At 36.4% G+C, this 18,187-nt stretch overlaps 1 protein-coding gene across 1 annotated transcript; it reads right to left on the bottom strand.

Moving 5' to 3' along the window:
* Nucleotides 1–2,677: 2,677 nt before the first annotated feature.
* Nucleotides 2,678–17,461, bottom strand: LOC148284547 (uncharacterized). Its single transcript, XM_088238481.1, has 6 exons — nt 17,194–17,461; nt 16,897–17,077; nt 12,282–13,650; nt 10,116–10,209; nt 5,378–5,568; nt 2,678–3,090 (listed from the first exon to the last, which is right to left on the bottom strand). Exons 1-6 carry the CDS (start codon nt 17,298–17,300, stop codon nt 2,918–2,920), a joined length of 2,115 nt encoding a protein of 704 aa, XP_088094607.1. The 5' UTR covers nt 17,301–17,461; the 3' UTR covers nt 2,678–2,917.
* Between the last annotated feature and the right edge of the window lie 726 nt (nt 17,462–18,187).

The raw sequence follows: 18,187 nt of genomic DNA, 5'->3' as shown, positions 1-18,187 counted from the left end.
AATGACACCGTTAAAAGTGATGTCGATACCGGGCCTTGAGCTACAGCGCGCACTCATGGCGGGCGGCCAGACTGGCGGCCACCGTCAGGAAAGAAACCCAGTGCGCCATAGAAAAGGTGGTGTACTGGACTGACTCCACAACGGTCCTGTGCTGGATCCGGTCGGAGCCGCGCGCTTACTCAACGTTCGTGGCCAATCGGTCAGGTGAGATAGACGAACTCACCAACGCCGCGGACTGGAAATGAGTGCCGACAAAACTTAACCCCGCCGACATCGGTGCGAAAGATGGCCGCCCGCTCGACCTGTCCCTCGAAGGAGTATGGTTCCAGGGGCCAGACTACCTCCGGCACAGAGAAGAATCCTGGCCTCGAGAAAAGATGACGCCCCCTCCGGACGACGCGATGCTGAAGAAGAAAGCCGAGCGAGTGGTACTGGCGATAACCACCAGCGAGGCGCTACCCACGCCACGGCGATTCTCATCGTGGAATCGCTCGATAAGGACAACGGCGTGGGTACTACGCTTCGTGAGAAAACGCCGCCGAGGAGACGGCGCCCGCGAAGTCGGCGAACGGTCGGCCGGGGAGCTGGAAAATGCTGAGCTCCATCGGGCCATTTTTTTGCAATCTTATTTATTACCATCTTAGCGTTTTGGTGAAATGTAAGTTTTGAATCCAACATTACACCTAAATATTTAATTTCAGTGACTTCATTAAGTTTTTCATTTTCTATTACAATTGATGGTGTAATTTCTATTCTTTTGTTTCCTATATTCATGTATTTAGTTTTGTTAACATTTAATTTTTCATAGGTTATAAATGTTTTGATCGACAAAATAAGAACGACGCTTCGCTTAATTAAATTAAAGACGTTGCGAAAACAAAAGTGCTCGCTAGGTATTAGTTTGAGCACACAAATGCGTAATTTATTTAACATAATAGATTTGCGAGCGATTTTTTGCACGTTTTATATTCATGGTATAAAGGTTAAATACAAAAACTAAAACGCTAACAACAGTGGTTATCGTAAACTATGAAATTGTAAATGTTTTGCGAGTCCAATAAGTATATCCCGTTTAAAATTCGTGCGCTAATTGGTGACTATACTGCCAAGCATGTTGGCCAACATTACAGTAGTGAATTGGCAAAAATAAAAAGTACCTACCTTATTCTTTTCATTAGTAGACTACCAGTCTTTAAATAAATGTAATTTCATATTTAAACGCATGACAATATTTTTTTGTTGATTGATACGAGAAATTATTGAAGATTGTTGTATTCCTTACAAGAAATTTGTAAAATAAAATTCATATTTTTGAAATTCGTTCTTAGGTGTGATCGGGTGTGGTTGGTCACATTGTTTTCCAAATGTCAGTTTGACCACCACAACACTAGTTAACATTTACAATAGACAAGAAGTTACTGAATTTAATGACCATAAATTGTGCAGAGTACGTTTCAAAGATAATCATTGAATTATAAACTATTTAATTATTTCATTCAAAAGGTTTGATATGAGAACTGTTTAAATAGGTTTGGTTTCTGGAGCGCTGTATTTTTAAAAGTTTGTTGTGTATCTGAAAAAAGCTAAAATAACTATGTTTTTGTTGATGATGTCAGCAGACGATTCAAAAAGTGACACGACATTTTTTATGAGAAATTCATGGCGTAGCCGAAATACTGCAATAAAAAGAGAATGTTTGTTGAGTGACGTGAGCAGGCGCTACCCAGGGGCGACTTTGTGACGTACGAAATTATTTAAAAAGAAATTCATGGCGTAGCCGAAATATTGTAATAAAAACGAGCATGTTTTTGTTAAGTGGCGTTAGCAGGGGCTACTCAGGGGCGACTTTGTGACGTACGAAATTATTTAAAAAGAAATTCATGGCGTAGCCGAAATATTGTAATAAAAACGAGGATGTTTTTGTTAAGTGACGTTAGCAGGCGCTACCCAGGGGCGACTTTGTGACGTGAGAAATTATTTAAAAAGAAATTCATGGCGTAGCCGAAATATTGTAATAAAAACGAGGATGTTTTTGTTAAGTGACGTTAGCAGGCGCTACCCAGGGGCGAGTTTGTGACGTGAGAAATTATTTAATAAGAAATTCATGGCGTAGCCGAGATACAAATTTGCGTGGTGTTTCGAAATTTAACAGTGTTGGTAGCTGCCTAGTTACAATTTTTTTTTTGTATATCTGTAATTTTCCTATTTTAAAATGAAAATAAAATTATCGGAATTTTTTATTTTTAATCGCTACCCGTTTTTTACATTTGTGTTATTTTTGCATTTTAATTAATATTGTCATTATAAAGCATATTATGATTTATTCTAATTTACTGTACTGTTTTTATTACAATAAATAAAAATGCGTATTTCTCGATGTATTTTTTCCGTAATAGACAATCTATTAAAATAATACTCATCAAATTTCAATTGTCTGTTGCTTTGATTTCCAATCTTCTTTTTTTTCGATGGTTAAAACTCTAGGAAATTCAAAGACAATAATTTTTTTACTGTCATGTATTGGCGAGCTCACACGCTATACATAGCCCAAGCGAGCTAGATGGATAGTTTTTACTATTACCTGTTATTTTAGTATACATTTATATCAACAAACCATGTTTAAAATTTTTTTAAATTGACTTAAAAGTGGAATGGAATGGATAACAGAAAAGGCATATTTGCAAGTTTTTAGGTAAGTTCCTGCATTTATTTCTCGTGGGATTTAAAAATTTCAATCACTGTATATACCTTTATACCATGATATTTACCTAAATAGCCATATACAATTATTGATCAGATCATCAGTAGTACTGCTTCTGTTGGACCGATGCGAAGTGATGCTTCTAACATCTGACCCGTAATTGTGTTTCAATTTGATTCGTATTTTCCAGGCAGACCGACAGAGCCGGCTCGGCGGCTACATGTCTTCGGTGCTCCACTTGTAGCGCTCGCTGTCCTGGGCCTGCTGGGCGCTGCGGGCCTGGAACACGGCCTTCTCGTGGCCGTTGGACCGGTCCACCCCGTCCCAGCGGTGGCCGGGGGGGATGTTGTACCGGTTCGGGGGGAAGGGGCCCTTGTACGCGGGTCGGGCTGGAAAGGTGCGGCAAGATTAATGGACTGCAGTAGTTACTTATTTTTGTTAAAAATTAATGATATACAGTGAAACCCCCGTTTTACGTTTTTTAAGGGAGCAACAAAAATAGTGTAAAACTGAAGAAAACTTTGAAGTGATAAAATGAAAAATGGATGGAAAAAAATTTAGCTTCGTTAAAATATAATTATTGTACAAGACTATACTAAATTTACTGCAAGAAAATTGTAAGAACTGTCATGATTGGGGATTATTCATATTTACCAATGACATAATTAAAAATATTTTGTATTTTTTCAAACAAAACAGTAATGTGTTATTTTTTTATTGAATTTTAAAAAAATTCATGCATAAATAATTTTATCTAGGTACTTAACCTTAAAAACACGAAAATAAAAATTTGAATTTGTATAAAATGCATACAACTATTTTTCCCTAAATATTGGGAAATTTTATTTGTATGGTATCACTTTTTTTAGTATGGCACCACAAAATTTCAACTGTCATTTACATCGCGGACTGTTTCACACTTTTATGATAACCGTTTAAACTATCTCCTTTTCACATTATGTGTGTTATTATATTTATATTCCCATTTTTTTAGACTTTCTGCATTGTAATTTATTGATGTAAAGACTATTCTTCCTGAACATGCGTCAACTGCATGTTACTATTTAGTAAAACGTCAAAATTAGACACTTAAACAAAATAGTCAATTACACTGCACGTACTTTAAATTTAGTGTGAGACAATAATTTACACATTTTTCTCATTTACTTCGATTTTATTCTACATTCACACAAAGATTCACGTATAATGATTGTCGTCCCATTGAATTTGGAATTTTTTAGTACATTTAAAAAAAAAAAAAAAAAAAATTTCCTGCAATTAACGTCAGAGAAATTTGAAATCCGCACTAAAAACTGACAGCTCAAGAGTCTGAAGTTAGTCTCTAATCATTATACCAACTTGTTGGTCGGAAAAAATTGCAATCCCCACTGAAAACTGACAGCACAAGAGTCTGAAGTTAGTCTCTATCATTATACCAACTTGTCGGTTAGTTAAATTGATAAACAAAATTATCGTCGCCCTTTTTGTGTATTTTTAATTTTAATTTTACAAACGGTTTAATGTATATTATTTCTCATTCTTGTGTTAAGTTGTTTCATCATCATTTCCTTTCCACACCTAATGGTGCATAGGGCACTGGATTGGCACACCAATCGCGGCATATCTCGATCAATTTTGTTACAAGGTAAGGTAATCAGTCCTACGCTTAACGTACCAGTCCAGGGACGATGAAATATTCTAGTGTGAAAACGCGGATTTAAAAATAAATATTTCATATCAACCAACGTCTCTACCAACCTCTTGCTTGCTAGGCAAACGCGCTGACCATTACACCACGAGGCCGACGGGCATTTTACAGCCATTTATTATTTGTGAATATGATATTCAAAATGTTGCAATAAAAAAATGGTTCAAACAGTGCTCCATAATGTTTTTAACAAAAAATAATTCAACAATGTTTGAGTATGTCCAAATGCTTGCAGACTGGCTGGGTTTCCTTCCTAGGGAGTTATTCATATTTAAATTTATTACAACAGAGAGGGAAAACATTTTTGAGAAGGGAATATGGAAGTCTAGACATTTATTTACAGGGCGTATTCAGGCGTTGCCTAGTAGGTGATTTGGTTCAGTCGGATAAATCTCACCCACGTGATAAAGGTTTCAGCTCTTTTACTTCACAAAAGTCAACAGATGGAAGAGTTGAGGAAATGTGGATGTTGAAACATGGGCAGAATGGTGAATGTTACACAGTGTGTTAAGTAACCACTTTTTCTTTTCAAAAGGAATAACCCTCTAAGCCTCTACTTTGAGGCTTGTCAGCAGGTGGGATAGAGGGGATTTGGAAGGAGGTAATGAAAAATACACCACAACACCCAGACCAATTGAGAAAAAAATCTTTCTTGGACTTTTTTTCTTGCAACTGGCGGGAATCGAACCCGCAACGCCAGTTTCACAGTTGGCCGTTTAACCAACTGCGCCACGGCGCCTGTCGCCACTTAAACCCGCCAATGACAGGTCAATAAGCCCTGTAAATGCCTAGACTTCCATTTACCCTTCAAAAATGTTTTCCCTCGCTGTTGTAATAAATAAAAATAAATTTTTAAAAAATTTGTTGAATTAATTTTTTTCACAACCCTCCATTTACATTTTTGTTTGTCCTCCCTTAAAAAACGTAATTTAGGGGATTCACAGTACGTAAAATATGACAATACATACCTGGCGCTCCTTCCCGCGTCCCTTTCTCCATCTCCTTCTTCCTCATGTACTCGAGCATCGGGTCCCCGTCCCTCTCCTTCTGGCGCAGGGCGTCTTCCAAGTCGCGATCGTCCCTGTGCCTGGCCAGGGGCTTGGCCGCTTCGTGCATGTAGTCGCGAACATTGGCCTCGTGATCTTCCACTTGCTTCAATCTGGAATAAATAATAGCATTTTAATTGCCGCTATAGTAGAAGCCGTATAATCTCCGGCGTCCCCGAGTACACATATCGCACATTAAAAAAAAAATATATATATATCAATAAATTTAATAAAAAGTACGTTTTTTAAAAATTCTACACATACACCGCAAGACAAAAAAAAATACGAGTTTACCTGCTACCGCGCCCCTTGACTTTACTGAACCCTTTTTCTAAGAAATCCTTTATCGATACCTCTTTCTTTTGTTTAATAAATTAAGGACACTATGTGTCACCTTTCTACAATATTTACATTTTTAAATGTCTCAACAGTCTTGTTTTACCCGCGTTTGAGTGAACATAACACAACAATCATGGAAAGTGCAAAGCAAATGTCGATTGCGATAAAATCCAAAATAATCACATTGTCGCAAGAAAACATATCTAATTGTGAAATATCTCGTCGAGTTGGGTATTCAGAAGGTGCAGTGAGGTTTTTATTTTAAAAAATCCAAGAAACTGGATCCATAGAACGGAAAAAAGGAAGCGGACGGGGGCGCGTGACATCTGCCCGAGATGATCGCTTAATAAAAAAAATTGTTATGCGCGATCGATTTTTAACGGCACCTGAAATACACGCAGAGGTGCAGTCTACCAGCACATCAACATTTTCAGTAAAAACAGTGTCCAGGCGGCTGTTGGAGCATGGTTTCCAAGCACGGAGTCCCGCAAAGAAACCATTACTCACGGACAAAATGAAGAAGGCTAGACTGGATTGGGCGAAAGAGCACCAGAATTGGACCTTGGAGGATTGGCAAAATGTTGTTTTCTCTGATGAATCAAAATTCAACCTTTTTGGTCCAGACGGCAGAAAGATAGTTCGACGAAAACGTGGGGAAAGATATCATCCGTCGTGCGTCACTCGAACCGTTAAACATTCACCCTACGTGATGATTTGGGGGTGCATGACAGCATACGGTTTAGGACCTCTAAATTTTGTACAGGGTACGATGAATGCCATTCAGTACAAAAAAGTGTTAAAAAAACATATTATTCCAACAATCGAGGACATTACGCAGTATACCGCGGACCCAATTTTTCAGGACGATTCTGCGCCGTGCCATAGAGCCCGCACTGTGAGTACAAATATATATATATTTAAATGCATTTTGTGACCACATGATAAATAATTTATTGTTTTTTTATAGATCAATGAATTCAAGGAGAAAATTGGCTTAAAATCGTTGACGTGGCCCGGGAATAGCCCTGATTTGAACCCGATAGAAAATTTATGGGCGATTATGAAAAAAAAAGTCGGGAAAAAAAAATCAAAAAACATTGAGGAATTAAAAAAAAACTTAATTCATGTTTGGGAAGAAGAAATAACATCAGAAATTTTAGATTCGCTTAACGCTTCTCTAAATAATAGAATTTTACATGTTATAAAAAATAAAGGTGAATTCACTAAGTACTAAATATTTTTAAATGTTATAAATATGTTTAAATGTAAAATACTTTAATTTAAAATAAAGCGATAAGAACCTACTTCTTAAATATGAATTAAAAAATAACATGTCTTTTATTATTCCATCACAAACACTCGACCATAAATGAACCGTTATGGGTCTCTAAGGTTCGGGTAATCTGATACCTGATATATAATGGCAATTTCTAAGTACAATTCATGAGTAAGATTTTTTATTTTAACCTTGAAATAACGAGTAGTCATCACATATGTCAAACAATATAAAAAAAACTAATTAAATATCAAGAATAATTCATTATATGTCAATTTTAGTTTTTTTTGAGAACTCGTAAATTTATTTGTCTTGCGGTGTATCTACTTTTACACATCTAGTAAATGTTATCACTGTAACTCTCCAAAAATAGAGACTAACTCTTGTTCTTGGAGAGTGACTTACACTGTTGTAGTTGTTTATTGTTTTTTATAAGAGTTTATTTTTTATTTTATTTATTTTTGCACCACAACAGGCCAGGAGGCCCAATTACAGTGGTGAATTACATCACAGAACACCCAGGCTTAAGAAATTACACACTTTAATTTTTGTGTTCTCACCGGGAATCGAACCCGGAACCTTTCGTGTGTGAGTCAAGCGTCTTGACCACTACACCACGGAGGCCGCCATATATTGAATATATCTTTTCTTCAAGACCGTCGAAATAAATCCGACCTTATAGTCCTATTTAAAATTCTCAACTCACTCTTTGACAGCAATATTTTGAGTTTGTCCAAATTTTTGTAGACAAGGACTGGATTCAACTCCCTGGGGAGCTGTTTAAATTAACATATTACAACAGAGATGAAGAACATTTAAGAGAAGGTAATATAGAAGTCTAGGCATCTACAGGGCTTATGACCTGTCAATGGCTGGTTTAAGCGGCCACTTTACACACTGTGTAACATTCACCATTCTGCCTATATTTGAACATCTATATTCCTTCAATTCTTTCATCTGTTGATGTTTGTGAAGTTAAAGAGCTGAAACATTTATTTAAACCGGCCACTTAAACCAGCCATTGACAGGTCATAAACCCTGTAGATGCCTAGACAATTAAAAAGTATTACGAAATGGAAAAAAATATTTATGAAGAAAAAAACATATCAAAATTTAAAATAATGGTCAAGACATATGTGATAAACAATTTATAAATTAAATATATTTGCAATGTTATTATTAGAACACACATAACAATATGTATGATGTGTGTGCCCTACTTTAATATTTAAATAAATAAAAAAATAAAAAAATATTCGTGATAATAATGACAACTGAAATATATTCTTGATTGTTTTCTTCTCGAGATGATATGAAATAATGTTGATTTTACAAAATAAAATCCGCAGATGGAACTCGATATGCGACGTCTTCGGTTGATATAATTTGGACTCATGGTTGGCTCAGCTGATGATTTCCCAGAAGATTGTTTGTCGACATTTTAATTCAGTAAATGATCGTCTGCTTCATTGCATTTGTTAATTTGTGTCTCATGATCTTGAAGAAAACTTTAAAGTCTGACACCGACTTTTCCAAGTATTTACGAATAAACTTCGTAATAATTAGTGATCCATTCAAATCATGGAGTAAATATACTACATCGTAAAATCTTTGTCATCGGACAAAGAAGATAAAAGGTGGAATAAATAAAAATAGAATAAGGTGGAAAAATGGAAAAAGATTTAAAAAAGGTAGAAAAAGGGGAACCTGTATAAAATACAATCTCATTAGAATATGATATCTCTCTCTACAAGAATTTCGCTAATAAATTTAAAACAAACAGGCTTACGTTACGTTGAACGTTCCCTTTCGTGAAGGACTACATTTTTGAAATGTGCGGTCGCCTCTCTTCGAGTCCTTGCGCGACAGCTGGACTGTTCGTCCCGAGTTTTCAAATGGAAAAGGAATTTATTTTTAACGCACGGATATCGTATGGATGAGTTACTACCGCGGCCGTCAGATGGCGCTAAATCAGGCAACATAGAATTATAATCTAGTACTAAAATGCTTTCAAAACGGGGTACGTTGGACTTGTTTTCTACAACGTTACAATATACTGCAGAAATATTGTAAGAACTATCATGATTGAGGATTACTCATATTTACAAATGATTTCATTAAAAATATTTTGCATTTTTTCAAGCAATACTACAATGTGCTATTTTTTATTGAAGTTAAAAAAACACATATTTAAATAATTTTATCTAGGTACTTAACCTTGAAATCACGAAAATGCGGCCTCCGTGGTGTAGTGGTCAAGACGCTTGACTCACGCACGGAAGGTTCCGGGTTCGATTCCCGGTGAGAACACAAAAAATTAAAATGTGATTTTTCTCAAGCCTGGTTGGTCTGTAATGTAATTCACCACTGTAATTGGGCCTCCTGGCCTGTTGTGGTGCAAAAAAATTTAATGAAAAAAAAAATATTGAAATGAAAATGTAAATTTGAATTTGCATAAAATGCATACAATGATTTTTTCCCTTAAATATTGGGAAATTTTATTTATATGGTATCACTTTTTTTAGCATGGCACCACAAAATTTCAACTGTCATCTACATCGCGGACTGTTTCACACTTTTATGATAACTGTTTAAACTATCTCCTTTTCACATTATGTGTGTTATAATATTTATATTCCCATTTTTTTAAACTTTCTGCATCATAATTTATTGATGTAAAGACTGTTCTCCCTAAACATGCGTCAACTGCATGTTACTATTTAGTAAAACGTCAAAATTAGACACTTAAAAAAAAATGGTTAATTACTCGTATAGTTTTAAAAAAATTGAGTGGACAAACATGTTTTATAAATTTTGAGGAAAAAATTTGGGAGATGCGGGCGAACGTTTGGATGCTTTTTTGATGGAAGAAGAACTTGGACAAAAAGCAGTACACGAGATATGGGCGCATCAGCAAAGGCTGCCTGCCTATTACGAATGATAATAATAACACCATTCAGAATACACCCCAAATTTGTCTCAGATCTCAAAAGTTAAAGCGTGGTTGACAAATTTCCGTGTCAAATGGCAAAAAAATGGCCTCACCCTTTTCCCCACTGGTGATATTTAGCCGCTAATTCTTTATCCTTGGCTTCTTTTTCTATCCTTTTCTGCTTGTCCTCTTCTGTTTCCTTTTTACCTAAAAAAGGGGTAAAAACCCAAGACATAAAATATTTAAACATTAAAATTTGATTGACAAAGTTATATCATAATAATAGGGTATTTTCCTCAGGGTAATAATTCTCTAGAGATGCCCTTAAGCTCTATTGCATAGAACCAAATTTTTGGTTTGGTTTAAGTTTGGTTTTTAGTTTAACAACAAATGTGTAATGGACGGTTTCGGTTTGCGCTCGCAGTTCTCAACGCATGTACCTACGGCCCGTTGTTTTGCCGTAGTCTGTAGCCAACTTCGTGTTCAATAATCATAGAATGGTTTTTCTCCATATGGGCGACTCTATTAGGTTATGTCAAATTCGGAATGAACCTATTGGGTATTAATATAAGTTGTGTCCGTTTTTTTCCAAATTTAAAAATGAGTACCAAAAGTAAAAATAAATGGTTTATAATATTAGAAATCAAACACTGATTTGAGTCTACTGAACACTTTATTTTATTTTTACAAATATAAAAACAAATTTCGTGACAATTGTTTCGCCTTGTTAGGGCATTTTCAAAAAACAACTGTCACGAAATTTTTGTCTCAAAAAAATCAGTGTCTGATTTCTAATATAACAACAACAAACCATCAGCAGCGTTGGGAGGATCATTACCGCGCTTCTTCTGCAGGTAAAATCACTAAAATGTTTTTCCCAACGCTGGCTGATGCAGCAAACTTCCGTCATCATCACCAAAGTACTTTCGAAACGACCCAAATTTTTACCGGACACGGAGCTATGAGAAGTTACCTATATAGGTTTAAATTAAGGAATGATGACTATTGTCCATGCGATGATATTTCTTCACAGAGTATAGAACATCTGTTATTTCAGTGCCCATTTTTCAGTTTGCAACGCCATAATCTTGAAGCAGAATGCAGGAAAGATGGAATATCCTTAACAGATATCCACACTGTAGTAAAAAGTAGTTATCACGCGCCATTGTTCTTGAACTTTGCAACAATGGTGATTGGACTCATAAAGGCAATAAACCAAAATCAGTGATCGAACATCCCATTTCCAAGACAAACAAAAACGATTTTTTCCGAGTACCTTAGCCTTGTACATGACACGTAAGGCTACTAAATACAGGGGTCCAAATATATTTAAAAAAAAAAAAAAAACAAACCATCACGCCGTTTCCCCGTAGGGGTAGGCAGAGAGGATAGAACGCCATAACACTCTATCTTGGCATACAGATCTCGCTTCCTCTACATTCATACATCTTCTCATGCACGCATGCCGATTATTCCTGCTTTTGACATGTCCATCTTCAAGTATTTGATGGACTTGACCGTGCCATGTCTTTCTCGGTCTTCCTCGTTTTCTGCATCCATCAACATTTGCATCGTAGATCCTTTCAGCCGTTCTTTCGCTGTCCATTCGCTCTACATGTCCAAACCAACGCAGCACCCCTTTCTTGATTCTGTCAATAATGCATGTCTCAGCCTTACACACATCACGGATCTCGACATTTGTGCACCTATCATACATCGTTTTACCACACATTCGCCTGAGGGATCGCATTATAATAAGTTTAAATATGGAGTTCTACAAAATAAACACCAAATCAATCAATAAATGGTAAACATTTGTATACATGTCTACCAGTTTTGAGACATACCCGTCTCTTCGTCACAGTTACGATTTCTTCAAATTTGCAAATCATCTAATCAATTTCAGTCACGGCTTTTATAAAGATACAGGAGTTAAAATCTTACATTCAAATAATAAAGAAAAAAAGTAAATAATGTGGAAATATTTCACACTAGGAAAGCTTTAAATTTTTTTTGAAAAGTTTATCGCAAGAGGCAAAGTTAGCAGTTCAAAGTGGAGTCCTGGTCCCGACCTTGATGCATGGGAGCGAAGTATGAACTTGGAAAAACAGGGATGAAAGTAGGCTGAATGCTGTCAAAATCATCGATCACACAGGCGAATGTGTGGTAAAACTATGTACGATACACTTAGGACACTGTGTTGGTCTGGTCACGACAAACACGTGGAATGAACCTTAATACAGTATTTAAGGTATTAAGGTTGAGAGTCAATGACTTACCTAGATTTCTTTTCACGGTTTGGGCGTTTTTCCCGGAAACTTCCTCAGAAAGATTATCGAAGACTTCCGCTTCCCTTCTTTTGAATTCCAAATTTTCCTCCATCATCTGCTTCGCATTCTGCAGCCCGGCTTTCTTCCCATCCAGCGTGCGCTCCATCCTCTTCGGCAGTCGGCCTTCTTCGTCGTTCCTCCCTAGACTTCTGTCGGCTCTCTGGCGATTGGTAGACGACCGTTCGTCGATGAATTTCTTGCTGCCGTATCTATCGTTTCGGTCGCTGCTTCGTCTACTGCTGCGATCGTCTTTGCTTTTACGCTCGCTTTTGCCCAGGTTTTTGAGGATTTTTTCTCCGAGTTCCTCATCGGGATCGGACCAACGGCTCTTTTTCTTCTGAACTTTATAAGAATCAGAATCATGTTCTCGGCTATTTAAATCAATTCTCTTACTGTCTCCAGGCGGAATCAAATCAGAATCGTATTTTTTTGCGCTTTTTATTCTCCAAATAGTATCACTTGATTTACTTTTTTGCGAGTCAAACGCATCATTCTTTCTCGAGTTAGAAGCATCGTTATTCCTAGGTGGATTTAAGTCCGAGTCGTAATTTTTACTGTTGTGCAGTCTCGAACTACTGACTTTATGTTTATTCTTATGAAAACTCAAATCTGAGTCATAAGTTTTACCATGTCTATTTCTCGAGTTAGAAACGTCATCTTTTTCTCTAGGAGGACTCAAATCAGAGTTGTTGTCTCTCATTCTTGAATTATGAACATCTTTTTTGTTCCTAGGACTCAAATCTGAGTCATAATTTTTACCGTATTTATTCCTCGAATTAGAAACACCACCTCTTTGTCTAGTAGGACTCATGTCGGAGTCATTTTTTTTACTATATTTATTTCTTGAATTAGAAATGTCCCCTCTTTCTCTTGGAGGACTCAAATCTGAGTCATCATTTTCTAGTTTTGAATTAGGAATATCTCTTTTGTTCCTCGGGGGACTTAAATCTGAGTCGTAGTGCTTGGTTTTTCTAGGTGGACTCAAGTCAGAATCATCGTCTTTTGTTTTACGAGATGCTCTGGAATCTGAAACAGTACTTCTCTTACTATTGTTTCTAGAGGGACTCAAATCTGAGTCTGAATGATGTTTTTTACGGAGGCGTTGCGGACTAGAATCACTGTCATGTTGTTTACGAAAATTATTAGAGTCTGAGTTATCTTTTTTACTATTTCTAGGGGGACTCAGATCTGAGTCAACATCCCGAGTGTCCCTCGATGGATTTAAATCTGAGTCACTTCCATCTGAGTTTTTATTTGCAATATTCGGAATTTTTCTATTTGTTTGTTGAACTGAGAGTGTGGAAGTAAAGCCATCATCCTAAAAAAAAAATATTACAAATCATCACCATATTTCAAGGAGCATAGGGTACTAGTGCCCCACTGGGTGCAGATCGGGGATTATGATGATTCAGACCTGGACTTTCAGGTGGCCAGTCCGAAGACAGTGAAATACTGCACCCCCTACTGTATCCCCTCCACATACCTAAAAACTGTTTCAATGCTTTGAGACCGTATGTACGGTATTTTGCGGATGAGAAGACGCATCGGACCGTAAGACGCACCCCAAAATTAATCTATTAATTTTTAGAAATAAAACATAGTTTTTTTATTTGAAAATTCATTTATATTATAATACCCATTTTTCAAAAAATAATATTTCTACATTTTTTATTCATACTCTGTTGTTCAAAATAATATTTTTTACATCTTTCGAAAAGTTTGTCTGAGTCTTTTGTTTAGTTTTGTCTGGTAGTTTATTGTATAACTTCAGTCCCTGGTCCATTAGTCTCGACTGTCCTTGTCTTGTTTTAGAAAGTTACATGTGATATTTTTCAGATATTCTCGTATTATGTCCATGTTGACTACAATTTATTACAAGTTTTAGTTATTCGTCTACAATTACATCAGTGGCCAATTTATGAATAAATTTTAAGGATTCTAGTTAAAAGAGTTCGGTTATATTGACATATTAATTAATGATATAAGAGAATTATTTAAAAACAGTTTTAAAAGAAAAGTTATTGCTGTGTTAGTTTGAACATAAATAAGGTTTCAAAGGATGTTTTTTTTTATAATATAAATAAATACCATTGTTTTGAGTATGTCCAAATGCTTGCAGACTAGCTGGATTTTCTCCCTAGGGAGTTGTTCATATTTAAATTAGTTGCAACAGAGAGGGAAAACATTTTCGAGAAGGGAATATGGTAGTATAGGCATTTACAAAGCTTATGACCTGTCATTGGCTGATTTAAGTGGCCACTTTACACACTTAAACTAGCCAATGACAGGTCATAAGCCCAGTAAATGCCTCCCATATTCCCTTCTCGAAAATGTTTTCCCTCTCTGTTGCAACTAATTTAAATATGAACAACTCCCTAGGGAGATAATCCAGCTAGTCTGCAAGCATTTGGACATACTCAAAACAATGGTATTTATTTATATTATAAAAAAAAACATCCTTTGAAACCTTATGTACGTTCAAACTAACACAGCAATAACTTTTCTTTTAAAACTGTTTTCAAATAATTCTCTTATATCATTAATTAATATGTCAATATAACCGAACTCTTTTAACTAGAATCCTTAAAATTTATTCATAAATTGGCCACTGATGTAATTGTAGACGAATAACTAAAACTTGAAAAATATTGTAGTAAACATGGATACAATACGAGAATATCAGAACAATATGTAGGCCAGATAAATCATATCGAATCGGTGCAACATTGTTTGCTAAGAAAAGTAGCATGGATGATTGGCCTCGAGAGAGGAGACTCGCTTACGGAGAAATGGAGTCAATGTTATAAATCTCAAGTCTACAAAAACATAGAAATAACATTGGCTCCATATTTATGTTTAATTTGCTGAATGGCTTAATTGATGTACCTTCGTTACTGGAACAAGTGGCATTCAATGTTTCAATCCGGCGGTTGCGAAATAATAATGTGCTGTTCCTCGATCAACACGGCACAGACTATGGCTTGCATGCACCAATGTCCTGATTGTGTCGTATTGTAAACTCGAGACAAGATTTGGACTTTTTTGGTGCAAGTCTCTAAAGATTTAAAAATTCACTAAGATAGGCCGGATCTTGCCTTGAGGTAGTAAGTTTTATTTTTTTTGTCCTAGATTTAATTTTATTTAGTTGTATTTTATTTGATTAGTGCCTGTATTTATTATAAGAAATTGTATTTACCATCGTTAGAATGGACTGCATAAGTCCGTCAAATAAATAAATATCTTCTTCTTCCAAGTCGGTCCCTCAATGCTGAGGATCGTGATCACCATGAACACTTCTGATTAGTCTGTTCCACTCCAGTCTGTCCTCAGCCCGACGTACTGACTCATCAAATTTTAGCCCCGTAGCCACCTTTATTTGGTCAGTCCATCTATATGGGGTTCTACCCCGGCTTCTCCTACCTTCAACTCGGCCAGACATTATTGTCTTTTCTAGATTGTCTGGCTCACGTCTAGCAATATGTCCAAAGAAGGACAGTATCCTTCTCAAACACACCACTGATAGACGAGTTGTAATATGGAGCTCTTCCAGTATCGATGCATTCGCCCTTCTGGCTGTCCAAGGCACTCGCATCAGCCTTCTCCAACACCACATCTTGAATGCATCGATCCTCTTCCTCTCGTAGGCACGCATTGTCCACGTTTCAGCCCCATATAGGAAAACGGAGAATACCAGGGCTTCCATCAACTGCTTTTTTGTGTTTATTGATATACCTCGATCTCGCCAAAATAGATATATACAATCTTATAAAACGAGACAAGGACAGTAGAGACTAATAAACCGGGGACTGAAATTATACAATAAACTACCAGACTAAAACTAAACAAAAGACTCAGGCAAACTTTTCAAAACATGTTAAATTGGAGCTATCTTCATATGCCACACTCCGTGAAAGCTACAATTGTGCCAATGTGTCTGATAACAAACTGTGTCGGTGTGTTAAAGCACGTTTGTAGTGTCCGCATAGTAAAAAGTGTGCGTGGAGCTCATTCACACACACTGTAGTACTACAATTTTGCAATACGCACGGCGTGGTCTCATCGCTAGGCCCATTGCTGTTCGGCTAGTTCTTCGCAAAAGTCAGTTTGCTTTGTGTTAAGTCTTGTCAGTAAAAAATCCGATCTCTAATGAAATCCGGGCAGAGTCCAGTCTAAGCTCTTAAAATCCGGTCAGATTGTAACCCTAAGTGCATTGCACTTCTGCAAATACTAAAAAACCGCTTGGAACATACCAGAGAAACACTGATCCAAAAGTGATAAGAGTTGAGGAATTTTTTTTCCAATGAAGGCGTAGACATTTCGATATATCCTCTCAAGTACTAATGTGGCTAAACCTATAAACAATGGCAAAGCTCAAACGTTTGTTTAAAACATCACACACATATTCAAATACCCGATCCACTTTGCAACTTTACTATAATTTCGAACTAGAAGCAAAGTCTGGCCGCCCGGCGTCGGCGTCGGCTCAGTACTAGACTGAATTTTCAAAAAACATGGCGGACAAGAAAATGGCGAAAGTACGTCAAAAAAATTTAAAAAATCCTACCTCGGCGATGACTTTCCACTTCTCCTTGCTGAATTGTTCCAATCGTTTAACTTCATCCGGTCTTTCGTCGATAATTCCCGCTATCTGTGGGGCATCTTCGCTGTAACCCAACAAATCTAATTCGTCCTCATCGAGAGACCGCAGCTTGCTAATATCAACATCGTCGTCAATAATTTTGATACTGAAAAAAACACATTATGTATGGCACATTGAAAACGTTTCAAAAACACTTTAATTCAGATTATAAAGTCAATCTTGACACTGGGAAGAGAATACGATCAATACAGCGATGCTCACCCGGTACCCTTCGCTTTCGAGTGCTTCTTTTTCTTCTTTTTTTCAGTTTTGGAGGAACCGCTCAGATATTTTTGTAAATATGCCTTTTGGTCTATTTTGGCCGCCATTTCGGGCAGTAAATTATGCGCTAAGGATTACATTAATAGCATTGACAGTATCACACGCATTATTTATATAACTACACAATTACACCGAACGAGATATCCAGCCCGCTATAAAGAAAATCAAAATTGACAGCCCAAACTGAAATACCGCTATTTCACAAGTCAGATTTTTTAGTTTCTTTACCATAGAAACGTTGAAATGCATAGAAACACAAACACGAATGGGCTCTATGTTTAGAGATTATACTCTAGGGCTCTATGCAGATATTTTTTTTTATCAATAAAAAAGAGGGGGGAAAAAGAAAAACACGGGCATACTCTAAGAGTATATCCATCGATACTCTAAGGGTATACTTTTTTTTTGTATTACTTTTAGCAACGTACCGCGGTTTAAAATTTAATATTTTTGATTTCGCTCCGAAACGGACACTTTTGCAAATTTTCGTTGTGTGACGTCATTTATCGCGTGTTGTATCGTATCATCGTATCCGTCAAAACTAAAAACGGAACTATTTGCCTGGGAGTTGTTGAGTACAGTCGAGTTGTTTTGTTTTTACTGCCGTGATATTAAAATGAAAGCTTACTGTGTTGTAATTATCGAACAATGGCTGGGTACAAATATTGTTCAGTTCCCAGATATGTTAATACGGCGCGTACAACACTGGGAAAGAAGTTTGTCACTATTCCACGAGACACTAAGCTGAGACGGAAATGGTTTGTGGCGATGAAAAGACAGTTTTACAAATTCAGCTGTCAATCTGGAATTTATTGTTGCGAGGACCATTTCAACGTTCGTTCAAATTTATATTTTATTCATTCTATACTTTTATTTATTAATTGGTAATACATAATATTTACATATTATAATAAATATTATTTGTTTAATAAGT

The sequence above is a fragment of the Micrasema longulum genome, unplaced genomic scaffold (assembly GCF_059751315.1).
Source record: "Micrasema longulum isolate JH-2025_06_02 unplaced genomic scaffold, ASM5975131v1 h1tg000111l, whole genome shotgun sequence".
In the NCBI taxonomy this organism is placed as follows: domain Eukaryota; kingdom Metazoa; phylum Arthropoda; class Insecta; order Trichoptera; family Brachycentridae; genus Micrasema; species Micrasema longulum.
Note: the sequence above shows the minus strand (reverse complement) of the source record. Positions and strands in the feature narration are given on the sequence as shown.